The 26,283-nt window shown below is 46.0% G+C and overlaps 1 protein-coding gene across 4 annotated transcripts in view; it reads left to right on the top strand.

Moving 5' to 3' along the window:
* LOC144115064 (uncharacterized) overlaps positions 1-26,283 on the top strand; it is a 159,817-nt gene that overhangs the window by 88,302 nt on the left and 45,232 nt on the right. For all 4 annotated transcript variants that reach the window (XM_077649199.1, XM_077649201.1, XM_077649200.1 and 1 more), the window contains exons 23-25: positions 1,042-1,295; positions 6,296-6,537; positions 12,303-12,385. In XM_077649199.1, the coding sequence (XP_077505325.1) occupies positions 1,042-1,295; positions 6,296-6,537; positions 12,303-12,385 (579 nt within the window). The remainder of the gene's footprint in view (positions 1-1,041; positions 1,296-6,295; positions 6,538-12,302; positions 12,386-26,283) is intronic.

The raw sequence follows: 26,283 nt of genomic DNA, 5'->3' as shown, positions 1-26,283 counted from the left end.
GCTCAACTTGGTATAAAGGGCACAAAATTGCTCGTTCAAACTGCATTCTGTTTGACAGCAGTCTTCAAGCCGATTCGTGTGGCAGTATACCTGTCGGATTCCAATTATAACTGACGGGAACATGCAGTTGCTACATGGCTGCATTCAGCTGTGTGAACAGAAGCGACCTGTTAATTTTGCTTTGACACGGCACCTAATGCCATCATCACTGTGTTTGAGGCCATGCAGCAAAGAATCTGAACTGTCGGAAGACCAACAGGGGATGTCGTGATCCAGCATGACACACATGACACACTCAGTATGGACAATTTTTGCCTTCACTGCAGCGTAGGATGATACACGTGTAGGAGCGTGTTCAAATTTCTCTCATAAGAAATATAGTACATTTAAGAGCGAGTGCACTGAAACTGCAACAAAGAGTCACATACGTGCGTGCGTGCATGCGTGCGTTGTGCGCGCGTGCGTGCGTGTGTGTGTGCGTGTGTGTGTGTGTGTGTACACCCCCAGGGCCCGAGCATACGATGTGAGTAGGTGTCCACACTAAGAGCGTTCACCGCAGCGCCACAGGGTGGTAACTGCTCGATCTCACGGCCAGTAATGCAGGTTTACCTCCTTGACATCAATAGTTTTGCAAGAGGTTCAGTTCAGGGAGGAGGGTTAGGGGAATAATCTAAAAAGAGCGCTGCTCCTTACTCAAGGCTCCTTATTCTCCAAACTATTAGCTTTCAAGTGATTTTCTCTCTCTCAGCAGAAATGTGTTTATCCCAATTTTCCTTTACCTGAGGAGCCTGTGCTACTGTGTATTGTTGCAGAGGCATAGAGAAGTGAGCGGAGAAGTAGGTGTGCTCTTTGCTTCAAAGTTGCCAATGCATGTTTCCACGTGATGCCAGTGTGCCAGCACTCGGGGATTAGGGTACTCATGTACCCCACATGGTTTAGAAGATCCTTAAGTAGCAACATCATTGTGGAGTCATGGCTCACCCTGCCTCAGCATGCCACTATCTAGAAATTTCTGATGGTCTTATAACTCTTGGGCACCAGGACTCGGCCGGTCCCACCAATCTACAGGTGGGGAGACAAAGCTCCTTGAGTGAAACACCTATGCTGGATCGGGATCTGCTGAGCTATGGTTCCCTGACAGAGCGTCCACTAACCAGCAGGCCATCTGGGATAGAGCTGGTAGAGGAGAAGGAGGGAGGGGACCACGGGCCACCAGGGGCACTGCTGCGCCTTCAGGAACATGACATTATTGAGCGTGCACGAGCTGACTTCACCTGGATTGAAGTATTGAAGAGGTGAGGGCCACTGCTCGCAGTATCATGCTCCATTTCATTCAGGGTAGTTGTACCATTTGTTGTAAAGCAATGGTATACTGTGCTGAGTATTACAAAGGCTGCTCATATATGAGTGGAGTCAGGGGTCCAGAAGCACTTGTAATGTGTTGTAGTTTCTTCATTTCTGTCATGCCATTGACCACTTTCCTTCCTTCTAATCGTAATATACTGTATTTACGCGTGTAATTTGTGTATTTTTTTCCTAAAATTAAAGCTTCAAAAAGGGCGTGTGCAAAATATGTGGAGGTTTCGTGAACACGTCCTAAAAAGCTGTACAGAGGTCATAACGCTCAATGTATACGATATATTGCTGCATGTAAGTCGACCCCACTACTCGCGCCCCTCGCTGGCCAAAAAACAAGTTGACTCCAAATATAAATTTACTAATACCCCTCCTCCCCAGACTTACGTTATATAGTTCCCTGCATGTTGGCATTACAGTACGTGCGCAGCTCAAAGCAATAAACTCTGAACAGTACTGTCGCAAAGCCAGCAGTCAGAGGCAAATGGAGCTACAAGGTGATAAAACGGCACCCTCACATGCAGACCGGCTGAGTAGCAGCAAACAGAACAGCCAATGGTTTGGTAGTTTTGAATTCTGCCGCAACGCACGCTCCGGAGGTTACCTGAAGCTCTTGCAGCTGCTTGTACCGGAAAGCGACTGCTGGCATGAGCGAGCCAGGTAAATGGCACGCAATAGGGAACCCAAGCTCAAGTTTGCGGGCGTGACACCAGCTCCGCAGCGGCAAACCGTGAAAAGTCAGGATTGAATTTCGAATATTTGGTCGAATAGTGAAGTGTTCGATATGATTCAAACCAAATGTTTGATATTCGAAATCTCACAAGTATTCGTCCCGAGCGAATAACGTTTCTGGAACTCTTGCTTCGTACTCCAGGATCGCAGTGCGGCATGTTTGCAACGAAAGCTCCGATTCCGTGCCGCGTGCTTGCGCTCCCGCGCGTATGCCGGAATCTGCCTGTGCATGCTGTAGCAACAGATGCGAGCAGGCGGAAGCGCTGTGCCCAGATCTGTGCCTGCCAGGTGTCTGCGGCTGCGCTACCCACGGTGCGCATGCACCGTAACCGCCACGGCGGCGTGCATCAACAGATTTAGCACAGCACGAGCCACTTCTGTGCGTCGTGTGCACGCGCTGAGTGGTCCCGACGGGGCAGGTGTGCAAACAGCTGGCTGGTGCCTGGCGCCTTGTTATGCCCGCAGGGCAATCTGCCCAACCACAGTGGCTCCCCACAGAATCCATGGTGGCCGTGGATCACGCTATGCAGTATTTCACTTATCGGAGAAGGCGCGGTTCTCTTAATTTCCACAGAACAAGTTTGAGCAGACTGCAGGCGCCACAGCCACTCTTCTCCACATGAAAATTCGTGAATCAAGCGCGACGGCGCGAGCACGAGAGGAAGCTGCAGCACGAAACATATTGTGACAGGTGCCCCTTTCCGACGCCTGACACGGGGTGGTGCCGGGCGCGCAGTGTGTACGCTAAGCAGGTGTTCATGGAGTCGTTGCTTAAAGGTAATAGCTGCGCAACGATGCAATCGCAGTTAAGACCATCACTTGGAGGTCGCATAGATAGGTCTCACACTTCACAAATATGTAGGCTCCGCATATAAGCCAACTCCTCAATTTTCAATGGCCACTTTTACAGGACTTCAATGACACAGCTTCAATGAGTGTGATAAAGTTCAGTGCATTCTTTTTTTTATGTAATGGCCTTGTGTTTTCGGAAAATACACAATTTTTAAAATGCCTATTGTGCCGTTCAACCTTTTTGTTTGCTAGAACTATTCGAAATATTCGCTTCGAAATTATTTGGAGAAGATTACTATTCGATTCGAATTTGCTTCGAACCAAAGAACCACTATTGGCACATGCCTAAGTACATGTGATTTTTCCTTCTGTGTTTTGAACAGTGAGTCATGTTTGTATGTGATTCACAGGAGAAATGTAGTCACAAAATCAAATGCTCTTGCTTGCTATGTAGTTCGCCTGGTATTATGCATGGACTGTGCTTTCATGCTTTGTTTTTTTGCAGCAACAGATGCTGTTCATATTATTTTTGTTGACTTTATGCGAACTCCCAATTAAGGGGGCCTGCGGCATTGTCAATCTGGTCTTTGGCATCTTTTTCTGCAGGCTTCTTGCATAATTTAAAAATGATATAATTTCCTATTATTATTATTATTATTATTATTATTATTATTATTATTATTATTATTATTATTATTATTATTATTATTATTATTATTATTATTATTATTATTAAACTGCCTCATCTCAGCAAGCGGGTTATGTCCAGTGTGTGGACCATGTGTCATACTCTATCAGGATTTTTTCCTCCATTTTTCTCCATTTTAGTTCCTCCGTTGCTTTAGCAAGGCCGTAATATAGAAACCAAAGCATATGTGCAGGGTGGTCCACTCTTACCATGAACACGCGAGTATGCGGCTGCTCTCTTCAGAGTGCCAGTGCGTCTGTCCCAGCTGAGGATGAAAGTCAAGTGGCAGACAGTGCGAAGCACCACCTCCAGGTCCTCCTGCACATATGCCATTTGGTTTGATGTGCAGCCGTATCGGACGCATACTCGCATGTTCATCCAAAGAGTGAATCACCCTGTACATCGCATGCAACAACTGACAACTACAATCAACGAGTGCGTCGCTTCATTTCACATGGCTGATATTGCTTTGCATATTTCAAGCATATAATTAAACATTGGACTTACCACGACGTTATCACTGACTTGAGAAGCGTATTTTGCAGTCAAATGGGCCTCCTCATCGTCGATCGTCTGCTTCACAGAGTTGACTAATCAGGTTCTCCCCTTAAATTAGGTTTGCGCTGCCACGGTGGCTCGGTGGTTATGGCGCTGGCTACTGACCCGAAAGACACGGGTTTGATCCCGTGCGAGGCAAAATTTTCAGCTGTTCCACGCGATGTCGTGATGTGGCTGTTTGCGAAGTGCGGGATTTTGCTGCACGATGATGTTAGAACGACGAGCTGTGGGACCGCAGCAGCGATCACGATAGCAGCACTAGTGAGGACGATGGTGCAAGTGTGGGCGAGTAGTCCAGTGACTAATACATTTTCATTTTGGAATGTGCCCACAGGCGCTCCCGCGCGCCTAGGATAGTGCTATTGCGTTCAATTATTTAAGGCCCAGTGTAAACGACCTCCTAGTTTTTTTTTCAGAAATGTGATTGGGGGTCAACTTCCATTCGAGTCGACTTATCGTGTAAATGCGGTAGGTTTGCTTTGCGGAAGCTCGCGTCAATCTCAACGATCTTCTTGAAGCCGCAGTGCAGGCGATATATCGTGACAGCACGAGTGCGTGCACATTCAAGATGTGGCAAAAGCAGCGCGCATAATGGTGAATGTCTGAGTTTTTGTGTGAAGTTGGTGCCAGTACCACGTGGAGTACACTGTCGTGCAGAGCGGTAGGAAAACGCGTGCATTGTGCCCCACCAGTATAGGCTTGGTCATTAGTTCACTGGTCATAGGTTCGCAGCATGGTTCATGGTTGACTTGTGCCCTGTGTCTGATGGTACTTTTTTTTTTTCTAATTTTCAGTGGTCAGATTTTGCAATATCCAAATCTCACCATGAAAACCTTTTGATATGCAGTTGCAAGCATATGGTACCTATTGGAATTTATTGTGTGATGTGAAAAACTTGTGACTTAACTGATATATCAAGTTATACTTAAATCCGAGTTAACAAGGCTTTACTGTAGGCGTGCGCTGGAACAAAAGTAAAAGCAGTGTAGCTGCTTACAGTGTTGTGTTCCTTGAAGTAAAGATGCATCTTCAGGCCTTTAGAATGATTTGTTTCTGATAAGGCCACTGGGGAATGATATTTAAAACCAAGAGGTAGCATTCTTGGCAAAAAACAAACAATAGCCATGAAATGGCCCTCTCTCAGCTGTGTCTTTAGGTGTAATGATAGGACCACCAGCGTGACCATTGATGGCGCTCACAAACACAGTACCATGAAGCATTTGTGGTTATTCTCTATATATACAGCCGCGGCGGTGGCTCGTTGGTTGTAGCGCTCGACTGCTGACCCGAAAGACACGGGTTCAATCCTGGCCGTGGCGGTCGAATTTCGATGGAGGCGAAATTCTAGAGGCCCGTGTACTGCACGATGTCAGTGCACGTTAAAGAACCACAGGTGGTCGGAATTTCCGGAGCCCTTCACTACGGCGTCCCTCATAGCCTGAGTCACTTTGGGACGTTAAAACCCATAAAATCAATCAAAATCTATATATGAGCTGCTTTACTGCTGCTTTTCTTACTTTTTCATCTTTTCATAAAATTGTAGTGCGTTATTTACCTTTAATTGCATTCAACAGGGCTAGTTGGTGTAGACTCGAAATTAATTTTTTTAGCACTTTTAGATGACAAGGGATGAGAAGGAAGATTAGTGTTCCTTGTTATTTGGAAGCACTAGAAAAATGCATTTTTAGTCTTATTTACCTGAGTCTGATATGTTTCCATTTCAACACTCATTTAGTTTTTGATATAAGAAAAAGGCAAAGCAGTGCATTCTTACAGGAAGCAAAATAGCTTTAGCAAGGCCTTCCATTCTTATGTTCTGTGCCTTTTAAAAAATTTCTGTGCCAGTGGGGGAAATTTCTCATCTGACACTTTTTAAATCACACTTTTAAAAGATGAAACAGAAATTTGTTTTTTGTGTGTGCCTGATATTAAGGGTCATGCTTATTGGATTTCCTTTCTAAAATGACACACATTTGAATTGCATAAGTGCAACAATTGGCATTTCACTTGATAACTTACTTTAGTAGCTGGCTTTGCTCTTTAGCTGGTTACTGCTAGTCATGTGAAACTGTTTTCTTTTCTTGGTATTTCTTTTCTTGCATAGTGTGTGTTGTTTTCTCTTTTCTTTTGAATGCTACATTTAATGTTGATTATTAACTGCTCTTGCAGAAACTGCCGAGAAAAGGGCACTGAAGACAAGTTGCCAGCACTGCGCAAGAGAGAACGGGCTGTCCTCATCAGGCTCCACCAGAAACGAATGGAATTGAAAGCTTTGCAGAGCCAGTGTCTTGCACAAAGTCTGGAAGGTGGGAGCCTTGCTTCGGCGTCGAATGTTACTTCTATTCCCACACATGGTGCTACTGAGGTTGCCGAAGCTTCTGCCAGAGGTGTCCACTCAAGTGGCATTAGTGGTAAGTGACACACGTAGCTGCATGCCGATCCTTTTTACTTGTTGTGTTGAAATGCGTTTTTTTCCGTCTTGTTTGTTATATGTTTGAGTTCTCTGTTCTTTTAAACCCAGCCTCAAGTGTTCAGGAGGCAGCTTTCCTTATTTTCGCTTTTTCCACCCTGTTAAGGAGTACTGCCAGTTGAAGGCCAGTAGACTCATTTGTGACATAATACAGTAGACCCCACTGTAGTAAAGTCACTCGGACCAGCAGATATCTTTTACTATATCAGTGTCTTTACTATATCAGTTCTTGGTAATGTCATGGCTCTGAGGATGCTGTCTGGTAATTAAATGGCTACTTACTAAACATATAGTATTGGTTTATAAAAGAAACACTACAGATATCTTCCATCCTGCTCCTACCATCCCTTTATGAGATAATTATTTTTTTCAGTTATCACATTTTTACGTTACCTGTTTTCAATTTCATCTGAGTCTTGTGGAAATACGGCATTTGCATGAAGAGAGTGCGGCTACGAATATAACACGTGTTTGATCCCATATGAAAACCAAAGCTTTGCGTGAACACGACGTCGTCTTCCTCAGTGTCCTTTAAGAGGCAAAGGTTAAGAAATGCGCGTGACAAAATAAGCGTAACAAAATCGCCCATGCAGTGCCGTCGCGCCTCCGCATCTTGCCGGTGCTGCCTTGTGCTTTGTGCTGGCCAGCATCCCCCTTTCGCGTTCGCTCCTTTCTTCCCTTCCTTACTGCTCACTGCCCTTTTACCATCTTTCCTTTCTCATTGGCCCGTGCAGCCCTTTTTTGACGGTGATAGCTAGCTTTAATCTTTTTTTTTTTACCTTGCACACCGCGCGCTTTGCCTCACGGCCCTAAGGCTGCCGTAAAGTTGGCTTCTCCTCGCAGCTCACGATTCTGGCAGTTAAGCCATCTCAAAAAGCCGTTTTATCGTCTTCAGTATCCATTTGCCTCCGAATATTGGCCTCGTGATTACGCTGTTATGTATCTGGCTCTGAGGTGTCCTAGACTGCGCGCGTTCTGCGGAGTCATCATTCCGCTCTGGTGAACGTCCTGCGGCTTAAGGAGAATTGACCATGGGGTGGATCACTCGGAACGGTCGTCCGAAGAATGCGCTTTTACCCCTTCTATTAGGCTAGAGTTTTAGAGTTTTCAGTTGTTTTGATTTGTTGCTTATTGTTTCACAGATTCTCTCCATGCAGGGGGCACAGGTAAAGGCAGCATGCCCGACAGGGCCTCTGCATCCCTACAGTTCAAGGCAACATATCATTCATACAAGGCACAATATTTAACAGCAACGAAACTTGAAACAGTTAGAAAGCTCTTCTACAAGACATATTAATGTTTCAACGTGATGAATAGTAAATATAAATATTTTTTTAAAAGGCCGGCAATACACAGGTAACAAACATAAACCATATAATTGACGTATCACAAGTAAATATGAAAAACTTAACATTCACTGGTCCAAACGTAAATAGCATTTCATTTGATACAAGAGTAATTAGGAGCACTTTAGAAGAAAGATTTAAAAGATTTAGATTGATAGAGTATAAATGGTGTACAGGGTTGGCATATTGGGCTATTAATAGCCAAATTGGGCTACATTTTGTCAGAGTTGACGTCAAAATTTTCCTTTTGGCTATGTGGCTATTTTTGGGCTAGGTTCTATTTTTGGGCTACAGCCTTTCTCGGCTTCGTGCCAGCGATCGATGCATCTGCAGAGAGGCTATTTTCTCTGTTGAAGCGCTGGTTAGCTGATAGCAAACTTGACATGAAATATTGTCCTGTGTGGGCAGCTCATCAACCTTTACACAAAAATTAAGGCAGAAAATGCGTACTTCTAAAGTGTGCCATTTCCTAGAGCTAGCCTGTAATCTGGCGACCGATGTGCTACCCAACGACATTGACTGCCTTGCATATAATGTACTAGAATTCTTGTACACAAAACTTTCAAATGGATCACACACGCTCTAAAAGGGCAACAATAGTACAGGAAATGTACACTGCCATCACCTCGGGCGATGTCACTAATAATTATTGGGGACATAGCCCGAGGTGATGGCGGCAGTACTGGATATCTTGTGATGGCTCAGCATTGCACCTCCCTTGCAATGAATCATGAATCAGTGGGCTGCACTGGAAGCCCACTTTGAAGAAATGAAAACTAAAGAGCGCTGCTATGGCACAAGAGTACATATTCAGCAAAATGCACACTGATGAGCAAAATTTACTTTTTGCCGAATTTTTAAGCCCACTTATCGGTGAATTTAAGTGAATAAACAAGCTCTTTCAGTGGGAGGCCCCGGTCCCTGTCGGGCTAAATGAGAAATTATTTATTTGTCAATACGTTAATGGCAAGAGTTATAATGCCTGCTGCCAGGGACCCCGGAACAGGGGGGCAAGGGGGGTGGTCCCCCCCGCCAACATTTTTCCAGAGGAGCCAGTGCCCCCCCAGTCTCCAATTGCTTGCACTTGGATCAGATTTCTGACAATTAAACACTTAAGTTCTAAGACTCTTTTAATGCAAAGTACAGTGAGGCTGAGCTACTTGGCTTTGTGGCCAGTTGTAAAGCATTTTGTATATGAGTAACCTAAACCAGTCATGTCCCAACAGAAGCAGACTCTCTCACCCGTGTACATGATCATGATTAGCAGAATTTAAACAAACCATGCACAAGCGTTTTAAATGCAATTGATCACTCCTCATGCATAAAGCTTCCCATTTCAATTCATTTTATATTGCCTTGAATCTTTGTGCCGTTTGTTTGTTTGCACTCATAACTGCCGGCATATGGCTTTATCATTTTGTTTTGTAATGCGAGATGTGACCAAACTTATCTCCGTTGATCGTGGTCATGTGCAAATGCTTCCACATTTTTCCAGATTGTTGTAGTTGCTTTTAGTTCTTGATCTCGAAAGTTCCTTGCCAGCTTTAAATTGAGTGTGGCCAAGAACTGCAGGCATTCACTTCAATGACCGCTGAACACACTTGTGGCTAACGCTGCCACCGGGCCATTCAGTTCTTAGTGGGCGCGAGTCAGCCCCTTAAACAGTTTCTTTTGGAAGCCTTTTTGTTGTCTTCCTGACTGCTAGAGTGTCGTCACTCCAACGTGACAGTTTAGATCAACCTTTGAACGTTAAAAAATAAAAAAAAGTAAGATAATATTTACTATGTAAATGAGAATTAAATAAATAAATAGCAAAATAAGCTCGAAGTCTTGCCCACCACTCAAAAAAAAGTTCCGGAGTCCCTGCCTGCTGCTTTGGAGAACGACACGCCAAATGGGAGCAGCACATATTACATTTCAGGGCATGCGGTATGGGAGATCATTTTCTTGACAGCCTCGAAACGTCTTCTCTTGGAATCTCTGACAAATGTTTACTGTTGAATAGGGGCCGCAACTTCATTTTTGCATGCATTAAAAGTGCGCTGAAGGGGTTTCCTGTGGATCTAAAGCTTCTGAGTGGTCTGCGCCTTCCCAAACCAAAAAACTCAAAGAACTCCTTCGATTTTGTCCATCGCTCATTCGTGCTTTTAGCAACGAATTCAATTTAAGCAATAGAATTTGAGTATTGCCTGCTCCAAATGAAAGTTGACGATCTGGCTGAGGATACCTGGTTCAAAATTAATTCTGAGTGAGCGTGAGAAGTGCACAAAATGGTGCCGGTAAGCAGACGTCCACCGATGTTTGAGCTGGCACTCTTTTGTCACTACCCTTATCAAAGGCTGCTTTCAGACGAGTGTTCAACCAGGTCTTGCTCACCAAAACGGACCTGCGGAATAGAATGTCTAACTAGACCTTGCAAGCGCTCCTCCACATGAAGTTTGGCCTGGCCAAGAATGGATTCTGCTTCAAGGATTTTAAACTGGCCAAGAATTTTTGTCTCGTTTCAGCTCTAACATTTTGTATGGGCCAAGCAGTTCCACTTCGAAATCAGCTCATGATGCCTGAGATCCCTCTCTAGCCTACTTCTATTTTGCTAGATTTTGTGCTAGCCACCATCTCTACTAGATTTTTTCTTGCGCTTTATTGTTGTGCATCGTTTATTTTGTTGTGTTCAGTGAAATTTTCATCAGCTGTAGCTATACTGTATGGCTGAATACATACCATTGCTCAGCGTGTTTATTGTGCGGTGTTTGTGTTTTCTTGTGGTTTTTTTTATGCTTAAAAAAAAAGTTTCTGATCAAGACCGCATTTGCCTAATCATGAATTCGCTTGCATGCCAGCTTTGCTTCACTCCTAATGATAATATGTAGATATATTTGCTGAAAATAATTTAATATGGCTAAGGAGTTACCTTACCAAAAAAAAAAACTTTTTGGCTACATGTGGACTACTTCAAATTTTCGCTTTTGGCTACATTTGGGCTACTACGGAGGCCAGTTTAGCCACCTGTGGGTGAAGCTATCTGGCAATCCTGGTGCAACAGTTGTGTAATAGAAAACAATTGCTAAAAGACGTTATTAACGCGACATCGTTAAGGATTGATTGATCGATTGATTGATCGATTGAATCAATCTATTGATTGATCGATCGATTGATTGTCAATTGAATGATCGATTGAGTGATTGATTGATTGATCGATTGATCGATTTTTCCTTCCCTTACGGCGCGATCCGGGTGTCCAGCGAGAAGTGTGAGACAGGCGTCATTTCCTTTCCTTGAAGCAATTGTTCATTTCATTTTCCTTCCCTTACGGCCCGGTTCGGGTGTCCTCCAAGATATGTGAGACAGGCGTCCTTTCCTTAAGTTGTCCAATGGGCCACGCTTCGCGCCGAACGGGCGATGGCGTAACGTGTACTACTCGGCACCACTGCGACACACTATCGCGTCTCACTCTTAAAGACTAAGCTTAAGTATTCTCCAATTTTTTATTCGTCGTCCCTGCATCCGCGTGTTCTGGAATCTGCTGCGCCCCAGAAGGGAAATGCCAGGATAGGAGGCACGAACTTTGTGGCACACCCTTACCCTCAACCTGTGCATCTTCTTCTCCCTCACCTTCACCTCACTATTCCTGCCCTCCCTCGCCCTCACAAATTTTGTGTACTAATCCTCACCCTCACCGAGTGAAGCCATCATGAGTTGAGGGTGAGGACGCCCTTGTTATGGTGCCCATGTCTGCTTCTGACTAGCCTGTGCATGTTGGCTCATGGCATTAACGTGATGACTATGATTATGGATTTTTATGGTGCAAGGGCATCTATGGCCAAAGAGTGCCATGGCACAAGGTATTTTTGATTACTCAAGGTGGGGTCAAAGACCCATTTTCCAAGCATATCACCCCTGAGGAGCCGAGCACCAGGCCAAGGGAAAGCTTGTACTGACTGCATCACCGGTGGGTGCCCGGCGGCACTGGGGATCGAACCCCACACCTCCTGCATGCAAGGCGGATGCTCAACCACTCGGCCACCACTGTGGTTCACATTAACGTGCATTAACAGGCATTAACGTGCTTTCGCTGGCTGGGGAAGGAAATGTGGTGCACATATACCCCACAAATTTACTAATGATAATAATAAGAATAATCATCTTTATTTAAAACCATGGTACACAAAAATGATGGAAGGTGGTGAGAAAGCAAGTGAAGACTAGGGACTTAGTTGTTCCTCATCCCTCTTAAAAAATTTGTTGCTAACACTTTGGTATTTGTAGGCGGCTTCATGGACTTTTAGAAATTGTATAAAAGTGTCTGTCTAGTATTTTTTGTTGCAGCCTTCAGTTTTTTTTTTCTTGCAATTGATTCCAGAGCCTTATGAGCCACCACTGCTTGGCAACGAAACAAGTGGCCAGTCTAAGGAATCTTCTAAACCTGAAGAGGTTCCTAGCAAGGTAACTGGCTTTTTTGTGTGTGTGTGGCAAGCAGTAAGTGCAATTAGCGCTCAGCTTACCCCATTTACAGCAAAGTTCAGAAATTCGACTCTCATTGCTGCAAGTGCTGTTTCGTTCTGTCGGGACTCATCACTAACAAAGAATATACTTGCGCAAAATCACAGGACACAACAAAGTAACACATGCGACAAGTACAGAGTGCAACTTCCAACTAGTTTATTAAGAGCAGGTAGCTTGAATATATACCAGTGTTGGCCAACAGAAAGATTACAAAACCAAAAGAAAGATATGCCGCGTGCGCAGTTCATACCAGCATACCACCGCCAAGGGTACAACCAGATATCATTCTGTCCAACTGATATGCTACTCCAAACGTAACAAGCAAAATATAATACCAAAAAAAAGAAACTGAAGATTCATGAGGTGAACAATGAAAGCGGGGGATATGACGTATCTTAGCAAAGCAGTGTCATAAATGCCTTAACAAAAGCAGAGCCAAACATGATAGTGATATCTGTCAACGGGTAAATTATCCTTGTTGCAAAAGCAGTGTCAATAAAGCGAGTGTGAAACGCTAAAAACACTAAGCCACAGAAGTAACAGCACCGAGTTTTACCGACATAAAGCAACCTAGAGGACATCGAATTTACACATGTCCATCTAAGAATGTTATCTCTTTGTCGAGCAGAACAACTGAAGCAGTACTAACGCATTCGTCCCCGGTGTTAGCAATATGAAAAGCCTCAATTATTTCTCTTCGAAGTTTAGTCTTAGCATGGGCCAGAATCGTGGCATTGGTAAAGATGGGCTTGCATCCATGATCCACAGTATGCTCTGGTAGGCGGCATCTTTCATTGTTTTTTATTGTCCTCTCGTGCTCCCGCAGTCTCTCGTTGACGCACTTTCCCGTTTGTCCGATATATACGCAACCACAGGTTAACGGAATTCGATACATGACGTTGGTGGCACATTGGACGTAATGATTTTCGTGCTTCTTTTCACATGACTCTCACTTCTTGGGCAGGACAGTACAAATACTAGAAAGCTTACTGGGGGCGGAAAAAAGAACCTTTACGTCATATCTATGGCCTATCTTTTTCAAGTTGTGGGAAATTCTATGGATATATGATATGACCTTCATGCTCTGTCTAGGGATTGGGGGGCTCGAAGTCTTCTTGTTGCCTTCTTTCACCTTCTGTCGAAGACTGACTGTGACACTGCTGATAACGTTAGTGGGTATCCTGCTTTCTCGAGACGGGCAATTTGGTTTCAAAACTGTCTTCCATGAAGTGCGGGCAGCTTTTGTTGAGCGCTGCTTGAAGAAGTGTTCCTACAATCCCACGTTTTATCAATTTAGAATGGGCGCTTTCATAAGGAAGCAGACTTTTTTTCGTAAGTGGGTTGTACTTGTAACACAGATTGCAATCAGGTTGACCAAAGTTGATCTTCAGATCTAAAAACTGGATACAGTTGCCTTGAGGGAATTCCCAGGTGAACTTCAAGCCTCTAGGCTCAGTGGTGAACAGCTTAACAATCTCTGGCACCAAACCTTCAATACTGCCTTCTGACGGAGCGTTCAGTATGACCAGGTAATTGTCCACATACCTTATATTTTTGAGTACGGCCGTCCCTGTATAGGCGGAAATATAGACGGAAATATAGAGTACCGTATTTACTCGCGTAATCCTTGCACTTTTTTTTCCTGAAAATCAACGCGAAGTTTGGGGGTGCGATAATTATGCGGGGAAAATTTTCAAGCAAATTTTTCGGAGTGTTAAATGCAGAGTTGAATGGGTGTGAGATCGGGATTGTCGGGTCCGCTATTGTAAATATAATGAAAACATTACTTTCAAGCGGAACTTACCTTCGTTATGAAAGTACAAGGTCAACATAAGCTCAAGCTGCTAAAGCACTTTATTTTCCGCACGCAACCTCCCCGTCACTACTCGCATTGCATCGTATAATGTCCTGCAGGCAATTCTACTCTTGATCAGAGTTGTGATCAGAGTCCGTGTTGACACTGGAATCGGTGGTTGCTGCGGCATCGGTTTCTTCATCTTCCGATGGTTCGTCGTCGTCCCACACCAGGTGGTCCTCAGTCGCATCCAGGGCATTCGAAATTCCCATTTTTTTTAAGCTTCTGACCACCACGTCTGCATCAATCAGCCTCCATGCTTCCGATACCCAGCTGCACAGCAGCTCCACAGATGGTGTTCTTATCTTGCCGCCCAGCGTCGGAGCATGTTGACCTTCAACCATCCATTCTGCGTAGAGCCTCCGGAAGTTATCTTTAAATGGCTTGCTCAAAGATACATCACGTGGCTGTAGCATTGATGTGAGGCCGCCGGGTATAACAGTCAGGTCCGTGCGCAGTTCCCTCAACTTCGCCCGAACCGACTCTTGAAGATGGCTCTGAAAGCTGTCAACCACGAGGAGCGACGGAAAAAGAAGCACTCCCGGTCGCCGTCCCCACACAGTCTTAATCCAGTCTATCATAAGGTCCGCGGTCATCCACCCCTTTTCTTGGACGCGCACGTGTACACCAGGGTGAGCTTTCCTTTCGGGAGGGTCTTCCGCTTGAAAATGACGTACGGTGGGAGCTTCCGCCGTCACGCCTAGCATGACCATGCACCTCTGTTTTTCGGCACCTGTAGTCCTGATGTGCACTGTCCGAGCGCCTGTCTGTTCTACTGTCCTGCTTTTGGGCATGTCGAAATTCAGCGGAGTTTGGTCCGCGTTCCCTATCTGGGAGAGCAAGAAGTTTTTCTCATGCCGGATCCTGTTGATTCGATAGAAGTCCGCGATTTTTTCTTCATAGGCTGCGGGCAGGCGCTGGCAAAGCGTCGTTCCCCTCCTGAGCCAGAGGCCATGGCACCGCATAAATCGTGTGGCCCACCCGTTACTAGCGCGGAAGTCTTGAACCGGGATGCCCTCCTTTCTTGCGATTACGAGCGCCTGGTTCCATATCAATTCAATCGACATGGCACACCCATCCGTTTGAGCCTTGATATAATCCAACAAAGATGTTTCGATGGCAGGAAATTTCCCACTCTTCGTTCCACGGAAGGCCCGGCGCGTTTTACCGGTCGTCTTGAGTTGGTCGTGCTGCCGTCTCCAATACCGGACGCAAAACTCGTTGACGCCGAAGTGTCTGCTGGTGGCGCGGTTGCCATGTTCTAACGCATACTAAATAGCTTTTAGCTTAAAAGCAGCTGTGTAGCTTGCGTAGCGCCCCATGTTGAAGCGGCACAAAGAGCACAGTTGGCACGGTGCCACACGCATACAAGGCAAACGAGGCCTACGAGACACTGGAGAGCTGGAGACACCTTCGCAAAATGACGTAGCGGTGGTGCGCGGTGGCGGTGGTGGTGTCACCTTCCCCCTCCGCGGTACGAGGATGGTAGCACAGTACCACCGCCTCAATAGGTGGTCAATAGATGGCGCTCGCTACAACAAGCAGACTACTCGTGGCAGTAATTTTGGGGGTGCGGTGATTATGCGGGGAAAAATTTTTTTTACAACTTTCTATAGCCAATGGGGGGGGGGGGGGGGGGGGGGGGTGTTGAGAGCATTACGCGGGTGCGAGCATTATGTGATTAAATACGGTATATATATTGCGTGCTATGACCTATGTAGAATTTTTTTAGGGTGTGTTCATTAAATTGTCGTGTAATTTGCACACTCCCTTTTTGAAGCCTTAATTTAAAGAAGAAAAAAATGCACAAATTACACGTGTAGATGCAGTATTTCAGCTGATCACTGAAGAGATGTCATTGAATAACATACTAGAAGGTGCAGAAACTGGGCGGGCAGCTCTTGACTGAAAAAACTGACATTACTGTCCTCAAGCTGGTGGGTGGGTCCCCACTGACTGTGGTGAGAGTGGAATTACAGGCGATATCACAGGCAGGACAATTTATGTAGAAAACAACGGAGGATGTAAGACATTTAAAGTTCACAGAAAAGACCTAGGCTGCACGTTATACACTTGTACAATGTCGCATAGCAAAGTTCTCTCGTGATAGGTTGCATGTATTCACTTATGCTGAGGTAGTCCGAAGCGCCCATTCCGTGCAATGCGAGGTTCATTCATTGTCCATGTCTCTGCATCGAATCCCGAACTGTCAGCAGCGGTCCATCATGCCACACACGCAACCTCATCTGCAGGAGTAACCGGCCTTCGCATGTATTATGTCTCAGTCATTTGGCCTCGATCTCTGTGGTAGTAACTGTCACGTCAACTCAGCTCAAACATCGCACTAACTCTGAACTTCATTCGATTGTTTTCTTCCTCCTTGCTCTGTCGCCCGTCCACTCTGTGTGCACATTTTTGTCTCCGCTCACTGGCTTCATTTTCTCTATCTTCAGGCACATCTCAAAACTAACTTCATTCATATTACTTGTAAATCAAGTGCACTTCTTTAGAGATATCAGTTAGGCTCATCACCTTCAACAAAAGTCACTAGCTACAAATGTTTAGGCATGGCACTCTCTAATAATTTATCATGGAAACTTCCCCACAGGGGGCATCTATTAAAGCAGATGTTTGTGTGTACAGTGCAATACCACGGACCCCAAGCACCCACACTTAGCCGTGTGTGGCACCACCATGTCCGGGGAAAATGGGATCCTGGTGGTTGAGCCAATGCTGAGTGTTTGTACCTTTAAGGCCCCTCGGCGGAGGCAACACACAACTTTGGTCCCTGCTTCCTGTAGACGGCACCTTCGGCCTGACCCAAAGGGGGAAATCAGTAGTCACGTTCTCCTGTCCTTTCCATCTTTCACTTTCCTATCTTCTATCTCACAACTTTCCTGGCAGCTAGGGTCAACCTGGCGTGGAGTAAATAGCCTGAATTATCTTATATGTGATTATAGTTTTTGTACAGCTGGCGTGGGCAGGACTCGCTTTCATGTTCCTGTCCCATCCCCTACTTGGGCTCCATAGTGGGCGGCTGGCACCGTGACCAAAACAAAAAACTTATTTTTTTTATGGCTTCCTCCCTTTCCAAATATGATCGCTCTCTGAAAAGGGGGTGGTAAGAAGCAGCTGACTTCTTTCAGAAAAGAAAGGTAACATCCCCTAAATTCCTTGTCATACAAAGCGAAGTAGAAGAAAAACAAGCAGGAATTGTGTCCCTGTTCATAGTGTCAAAGTGCTTGCGACACCTTGGGCCTTGGCTACAAGGTATCAAGAATGACCAGTGGTGACTTATTGCTCGAACTGCGTGACAATGTGCAGCATTCCAAACTCGCAAACATTGTGTCCATAGTGGATGTTCTCGTCTCCATCACATCGCACCGATCTCTGAACACTGTCCGAGGTGTAATCTGTGAAATTTGTTTTGTCCAAATCACAGAAAAAGAAGTGCTTGAAGGGCTCAATGACTAAATTGTCATAGATGTTCACTGGATCAAGATCCGAAAGGATAATGAGGAGATGGACACAAAACACCTTATCCTCACGTTCAACACCAGCACATTGCCCGACACAGTCGTAGCGGGATATTTGAAAGCAAATGTAAGACCATGCATACCTAACTCTCGGAGATGCTTCAGTTGCCAGAGGGTGACGCTGCCCTACGCTATGCAAACTGCAAAGGAGACCATGCTGCATACTCCAGGGCTTGCCCGTCCTAGAAGAATGAAAAAGAAATAATCACTCTAAAGACAACGAAAAACATCTCATTTAAAGAAGCGAAAAGGCGATTTGCTCTCACAGACACATTCTTCACTGCAAAATCCAACTTCGCCGGCGTGGTGCGTGGGTGTGGCACACCACTCCAGGCTACAGCGCCTGTCCAAGCCACACGCAGTGAGCCTGTGGCAGGGCCATCCGTGCCTCCGGGCCACTGAGATAGAAGCAGTTAAGGCGAAACTCTCCTCTCCTGCGACCGAGAAGAGTCACAGGCGCTGTCTGCTTCCTTCGACCTCCGCCGGATGCCGCCCTTGTCAGGTTCCCAAGGATGATGCGCGTTCACGCTGCCGCGCCCATTTCTGTGCTTCCGCGGGAGAGCATTTGCGCGACCATCATTTTCTCCGCAATTATCATGCTCCTCTGAGCTACCATGTGGTAAAACGTGGGTTCATAGTACGGGAGGCAATCTACGTTCGAATTCAAACTGTTGATGGGCCTGCTGCTGGTGGACAATGCCACAGGATGTGTGCCCTTTTACTTGACGGTCGTGAAGCTAATTTGTTGGAGGCACATTGAGCACGTGAATGATTTTAGCTTTGCGCACTTACCTTGAGGGACGTAGGGACTACATAGTGTTCATAATTAAGGCAACACGTACATCATAGCCTGCTGATTCACGCGTCCTCTTCAGCCGGATCAAATCAATCAAATAAAATTCAGTGCCAGGCTGTTCTCAAAATCAATTGCAAGCTGCAAGTAATCCATCATTGCGCTTTATAACTTCTTATGGCTTCATCCTATTTGATTTGTTGCTTTAATTCAGTGAGCTCCAAATTGTGAAATCTATGTACAGGATAGGACAAATGAACAATATCATCGCATTTATTCACATTGCCTCCGAGGGAGATGCACCACACGAAATGTTTGTGGAAAGCGTTACCTGTATATACAAATCTGTTCACATACATACATTGAGAGTGTCAGTTAATACAGTGACAATCATTTCTATCAAAGTTCTTTTCCTATGCCACTTTCCACATGTCTTTCACAAATAGTTAACACTGCAGTCACCATGTCTATGCTGCACTTTGGTGGTGCGCAGACGTCTGGTACTGGGAGCTTTTTGAAGTCATTGTGTTGCACAACTCGCACAAATGCTTGGGGTGTTTCACACGGTCTCGGTCCTTACAAAGTCTTGACATTTTCTTATCTTTTGTCGTTTTCTCAGTGTCTCGTGTTTCCCCAATGCAATGTTGCCTCATACGCATTGTGACGTAGTAGTGCCAAATCTTCACAATAGCGTCATTTTTATGTTCATGGCAAGGGAACGTTACATGAAAAGTGTCCAGAACATGGTTGATGGTGCGCCAAAACACATCGCAGTCATCCATATTCTTCGAAAAAAAAGTCTTCTGCACAGCGAAGCAGGTTAAACTGTTTTTTGTTCAGGTGCATGAGTCCACCCCTCGTTTTGCAGAGTGTCAAAGAGGCTTCTTTCATTGTTGGCACTGCAACAGAAAGAGATGCTCTATATTTTGAGCAGGGAAACATTTTTGGTAGTTTCCTAGTTGGGAACCCTTTCACATAATACAAAACCGTGTTCACAATTTCCGCATCATTGTCACTGCGCAGCACCTCGTCGCACTCCCATTCTTCAGTTTCAGGGATGCCGTCCAACTTCTCTTTTAGCTCATCAAGTGGTGATTGTTCCGAATCGCTCTTAACAATTTCCTGGAAAGCAGAAAATTGCAGTAATGGTCCTTCTTCTTGGGCTTCGCAGTTCCCGAACTTGGGTGGTTTCATGAAGCTGTACAAGCTTAGCATCCGGTAGAGTTGCAAAAATGTAGGCATATTAGGATGAGCGTTCTCACCTGCAGCTGGATGAGTTATCCCGAAGAATCGTTCGAGTGGATCTTGATTGAATTCCGCAGTGATGACATATCTGAACCTGCATTCACTGAGCAAATATTGTGTGAGGTCCAATGTTGACAACATCGTAACTCGCAGGCCTTCAGCGGTTGACTTAGTGAGGAACATATCTTTTGTTATCAGTCCACTTTGGAGGTCACTTTCCCATGCGTTCAGCCATTGCAGGCTTTCCTTAATCAGAGAGAGGTTGCGACTTCCACTGCGCACTTCTTCATCTGGATGCTGCTTATTCATGGCATTGAACAAGTCGTTCATTTTCTCTGTGAAGGCGATAGTCCCATTAGCTTTAACGGCATTCAGCACTATCATTTCGCTGTAATATTTGATTGCTGAGGCCATAGATCGGCTGAAGACTTGCATTCCAAGTTTTACACGCATCAAATCCATGTGTGATGGGTATATATGATGGTTTGTTATCTTAGGGCACACCTCTGAGACCACCAGCATTCTTGCTGTCTTCCTTGTATACAGCCGTGTAATAGGCCCAGTATACCCACTCTCCACTGACTGTCAGGAGACTGTTTCTGACACACTTGAAAAAGTGTGGTACGTCAGAAAACACGTAGACTTTCCTCTGCTCATCTAAAGGATGCTCAAAGAAGTGCTTGGAAGCCTCAAGTTTTCCGTTTACATCTAGCTGGGTCCACATTTTCCTACTGGTGCTCGCTCCGTCGCATACAATGCCATCAACAATGGCACCAGCCTCTTCCAGCATTATAATGTCTTGGATAACCAGCTGAATCAGAACTGTGCTATTTGTGGCTCCTTTTGGGGCAAACACGTCCACTGGCTGTGCATAGTTTTTCCTAAACAGACAAAACATGAAAACAAGCCCATGATTCGCCAGCGCGGAGCTCTCTCCGCAACCTTCTCCATGGTCAACGAGGCCAGTGTACGTCCGTCAGCGTTGTGGAATTGATAAATTTTCTTTCTCTGACCTGTATTTCATCAAAGAGGAGCATTCCATGTCTCTGAAATTCTGACTTTGCTCCCATTTTTTTCTTGAGTGTCTCAAAAAAATTACAATCGAATCTGCACTTCATTCCTACCATGGCATTATATTTTCTTATGGTTCTAACGCTGGGCAAAGGCACTATGTTGTTCTCCTGAAGAAATCTGTAGCCCGATAGTGTATGGATATGTAGAAGGCACAGTAGTAGCCAGTTGTCACTACAGCGCCTACCATGCTTTGACGCAGCCTTTGCGACTCCTACACACTCCGTCAGGAGCACGCTATGCGCTTCAGTAAGGTTCGCCTTCTGTGCAAGGTCTCCAATTTCATTTTCAGTTAATGTTTTGACGTGCTTCTTGCACTTAAGTAGTTCAGTCTCTAGTGCTTCCTTCCTTTTTTGCAGCCTCATTTTCGAGCGGTAGCAGGCAGTGCATTGTGTACGTAGTCTCTCTAATTTCTCTTTTTTCAACGGACTCAGCAGAAAAGTTTATGCGTGACTGTTGCACTCGCTTTTCTTTTTGCGCCTTGTAGATGCGTAGCGAGTTTGATAACGTCTAGCATGATCAACACTGTGCTTCCGCATCACTGAGAAGGGGGCACCTGTTCTGCCTCCACAATCCAGTCTGGTCTACAGATGTGCATTCCAGTAGAATTCCAGGAAAATTTTGCTTCGCAGGGCCACCTCGATATACCCGTTTTTGGTTAAATGTTTCCACCATGCTTGCGACGTCTAGTTCACCTGCGCCACCGGCATTCTCAATTCTGGCGTCAACTGGGATAACCATGCAGCTCACTTCGCGCTCAAGGACACAGTGGCTCACCTTCACGCCTACTGGACACGCAACCGGTTGAAGCTTTTGTTCGCGAAGATCGGTGTTGTTGGCATCTTCTTCATTTGGTCAAAACAAACACTTTCAATGCCTTCTATGCTGATATCGTGGCGATACCATTTGGACCGGGCGGCCGCCGTGGTGGCTATGTGGTTATGGCGCTCAGCTGCTGACCCGAAAGACACAGGTTCGATCCCGGCCGCGGCGGTCGAATTTCGATGGAGGCGAAATTCTAGAGGCCCGTGTACTGTGCGATCTCAGTGCACGTTAAAGAACCCCAGGTGGTCGAAATTTCCGGAGCCATTCACTATGGCGTCCCTTATAGCCTGAGTCGCTTTGGGACGTTAAACCCACATAAACCTAAACCATTTGGGCCGGGCAATGTAATTTGTGTATTTTTCACAAGTTTGCTTACCGACCATGTTGCTGTTGATGAACTGCATGTTTGGGCTTCTGTCTCAAATTGCACGTCCGTGAGAGCCGGAACTAAAGCGTTGCATGCTTGGCTTGGGACCACAGTACTTTGGGTGTTTGGTTGACTTCTTTGATTGGCACTCTCATTTGCTGAAGATTCAGGATTTGCATGCTGAGACAGAAGAATTGCCGCATGCTCGGAAGGACCGTGCACAGAAGACGATACCTGATGCTCTGTCTCTGAATCGTCGAAGTTGAAAGCATTGGCAGTATTCCCAAGCTGATCATACTACACCTCCTTTTTCAGCCGCTTCTTCTTTCCTGGGGCTCTCGGTACCTTGTCGGACTTTCGGTGGCTTCCTTTTTTTTTTTCCTTGCAGATGACAGGTAGGGAGGACGTCCAGGAAAAATGCACGAACTGCTTCAGGATGTAGTACCGGTTCCTTTGGCTAGTCTAGGATGACTACATCTCGAAGCTCTGCATAGTACTTGCTACGCTTGATCATATCACTTGTGAAGTGCTTCCCGCAGACGTAGTTGGTGGGTTTCAGCTCCCGATCCTTTCTTGGAATTGCCCTAGCCCATGGCTCTAATCACTGCTGGTTAATGGGAGCCTTGAAGAAGATGACACTTTCTTTGCAGGACTTGTATCCTCTGTTACGTCCAATCGTACTTACGTCCTATCGTATGCTATAGCGAGGCAGTAAGATGGATCGGGTCGATAGAGATAAACCAGGTCTCGGGTGCGAGCACTCTACCACGCCAGCCACACAGCTTCTGCAGACTAGAGAACACTACCTCACCTGCTGTTTTGAGGGTCTTACGTGTTACAGAGTATTGCTTTTTTTTTTATTTCTTGTCTTTCGCCAGTTTGTTTCCAACGCTGCTAAAAGATTTGTCAAAGCTCCTCTGCAGGGAGGGGAGGGTGTTTTTGAGCCGTCATCGCGCACAAGCGGGGCCGTCTTTCTCGCCGTTCTCAAGACAGTTTGAGCGGGGGAGCGACGCATTGTGTTTTTATTTATTTATTTATTTGTACATACTGCAGCCCTATTGGGCTATTGCAGGGGTGCGTGTAAACAAAACAACATAGAGAAACAAGGAGCACAACAATGGCGAATAGCAGAGACAATGTGAGTAGAGAAAAAAAAACATATCCAAGAAAAGGCAATACTATTCAATAGCCTCTAAAAACAGTTTTAAGGGAAGAGAGCGTGTACAACCAGGTAAAGAATTCCAGCATTCGATTACACGCGGAAAGAAACTGTACTTAAAAATGTTCGTACGGGCAAAATAAGGAGTGACATTTAGGCTGTGGTGACTTCTAGTTTTAGATGGTATAGTTGGGATTAGATAATCATTTGAAGAGGTCCGGCATGAAGAGTTAACAATACAATGCAGAAATTTTTAAGACTCAGCCCTTCGTCGAGCTGAGAGCAGTTGCAGGCCCAGTGATGAAAGTGCTGTGGAAGGCGAGAAATCCGTATCAAACCTGTGGTATATAAAGCGAATGGCTTTTTTCTGGACTGCCCCGAGTTGGTTAATTTCGCGTTGTTTATGCGGGTTCCAGACAGGAGAGGCGTATTTTGAGCCCATTTTGACCCGAATACCCAAACTGAAGAGCTTAACGTCTCAGGTATGACTAGCTACAATGAACCTCTCCACGACAAGATGAAAGAGGCCGCTCGGTGACATGAAGCCATATCGGTATGTGCAGAGCCCAATTTGCGATGACAGCATTGCGGCGCTCGTGCAGCTAAAGAGGTAAGGGAGATAAGGAATTAGCTGGGCTCGTCCCTCGTGGTATTCGACCCGCCTTACAGGGAAAGTACAGCGTTTGGAAGCCCGCCTCAAGGTCCCTTTGGCCACAGGGGATGAACAGGGAGCGGTTCAATGTTTTCTGAAAAAAAAAAGTATGAGCCTGTCCACACCTAGCCGTCGTTCCCCATGCAAGCCAGCTGGAATGGTAACATTCTTGATACCCCATCAGCAGCCCCAGACCACAAACAAAGGGGTTCCCAGTAACACCGCGCAAATGTATTCTCGCGCTGCTTTCTTTTCATTCGCCGCCGTCCCGAAACCGTGCCATGCACCGCGCACCGCAGTGCCTTGTGCTGCTCAGGCGGGCACCACGCAGAAGCACCATCTACCGCGTGCCACGGAAACTGACCTCCCTTCCTCTCCTCCACTGTGACGTTTTCTGGTCGCCTGCACTAGCCGCAGGGGCATAGAGTTGCGCCTCCTAAAAGCCTTCTATCTCAGTTGCTCCGGGTGGAGTAGCTAACGCTGGTCTGCTGCCCCCAAAACAGGCTACGCAATCCTCAGGGTTGGCTAGCCTCAAGACTTCTTCCCACTAGTCGGGGTCTAACTGAAAGTCCGCGTGCCTTCTGCACTATCGTCCAGTGCCTCTGCGGAGGTGGTGGCCATGACCCAAGGCAGCCCTGTGCCGTCCACGTCGAACGAACGACAGGACTCCTTGGATCAGTCAGAAAAGAGGCCCTGAGTCACGGGGCCAAAGCCAAGTTAATCTATTTTTCACTGCATATATACACAACATTAAGATGTCTTTAATAATACAATGAAACTACAGAGGGCTTTGAAATAACCATAACGACATAAAAGATATTTTATAGGGGTGGGCAAATATTGAAATTTCCGAATACGAATCTAGTACGAATATGAAGAAAAAATGGCTTCGTATATTGAATCGAATATCGAATATCTGTTCAGTACAAAAAAAAATTTCAGAAAACTATGAGCAAGCAAACGTCGTTGCCCTTATTTTTTTTCAAAATAGTCTATGGTCTTTGCAACTAAAATAAACAAAACTAGACTGCCTCAGTACCATATAAAAAAACATGATGTGCTCAGAAATGTATACTACTTGATTAGAGAGCATAACAGTATCCAAACTGTAATGAGGTCATGCAAAAAAAAAATCCATAAAATGACAAGACTGGCAACAAAAAATAACATGATGGCTAGTAAAACCTCAATAATTCGGAGGTCAAGGGACTGGAAGAGATGCTCATGTTATCTGAAGGTCGATTTATAAAATGCCGCCCCCCCCCCCCCCCCTCCCAAAAAAACACTGCTGATAATGCGGTAAAGCCTTATGACACGGCTACATCGCGCAACACCTGTAAGCCCGTGACGAGCGCCCAGTTTTGGCACGCTGGAAGAACGTTAATGCAAGCTAGGGGGGAACGCACATAGACGTCGGAATGGCGTCACTGCTTCTAAAAAGGAAAAAAAAAAAAAAACGGCCGTGGCTTAGCTTGGTTAAGCCTGGTGATTGCGAAGCAATAGATGTTGGGGTTATTGTCCCCGTCCAAAATGTTTGTTGTACGTCTCCTCGTCGTCTTCACGATGCATTAGCGGTAGCTTGTATGTTTCGGCCACGTTGTAGATGGCCAAGTTGTCTGCATAACACCCCCATCGTTCGTCGGTCATCTTAAGTTTGCCCCACTTGTGCATCTGCGTATCCGGCTTGTCGCTGGTTGCCCCGGGGTTGCCGCTTAGAAAGTCGTTCTTCTCGTTCTTCTTCCATCTCCGTAGCCCGCTGATGCTTCCTCTTTGCATTCTGCCGAGCTGCCTTGTTCGTAGGCACCATCGTAACATCTGGCTGTATGACTGCCTTGGCGAGAGGAGCGGAGCTGTTTTATACAGCTGGTGTGACGTCACTCTGACCGTAGCACCCCTGGTGAGAGGAGCGGGAGTTAGGCCGCCGTTGGTGGCTACCGCCTCGCCTCGCGACGGCGTGAGATGGGGCCCCGTTTTTACACAGCTGGTGTGACGTCACACCGACCGTAGCGCCCCTGGTGAGAGGAGCGGGAGTTAGGCCGCCATTGGTGGCTACCGCCTCGCCTCGCGACGGCGTGAGATGGGGCCCCGTTTTTACACAGCTGGTGTGATGTCACACCGACCGTAGCGCCCCTGGTGAGAGGAGCGGGAGTTAGGCCGCCGTTGATGGCTACCGCCTCGCCTCGCGACGGCGTGAGATGGGGCCCCGTTTTTACACAGCTGGTGTGACGTCACGCAGCGAGGTCACGCTAAAGGTCAATGGTGCCTACCACTGCCTCGCCACGGAACGGGCTGAAGTGCGACCTAAAGTAGTATTGCTTCGCAATAAAAGAACAGT

The sequence above is a fragment of the Amblyomma americanum genome, chromosome 1 (assembly GCF_052857255.1).
Source record: "Amblyomma americanum isolate KBUSLIRL-KWMA chromosome 1, ASM5285725v1, whole genome shotgun sequence".
NCBI classification, from domain to species: domain Eukaryota; kingdom Metazoa; phylum Arthropoda; class Arachnida; order Ixodida; family Ixodidae; genus Amblyomma; species Amblyomma americanum.
This window is presented reverse-complemented; position numbering and strand designations above follow the sequence as displayed.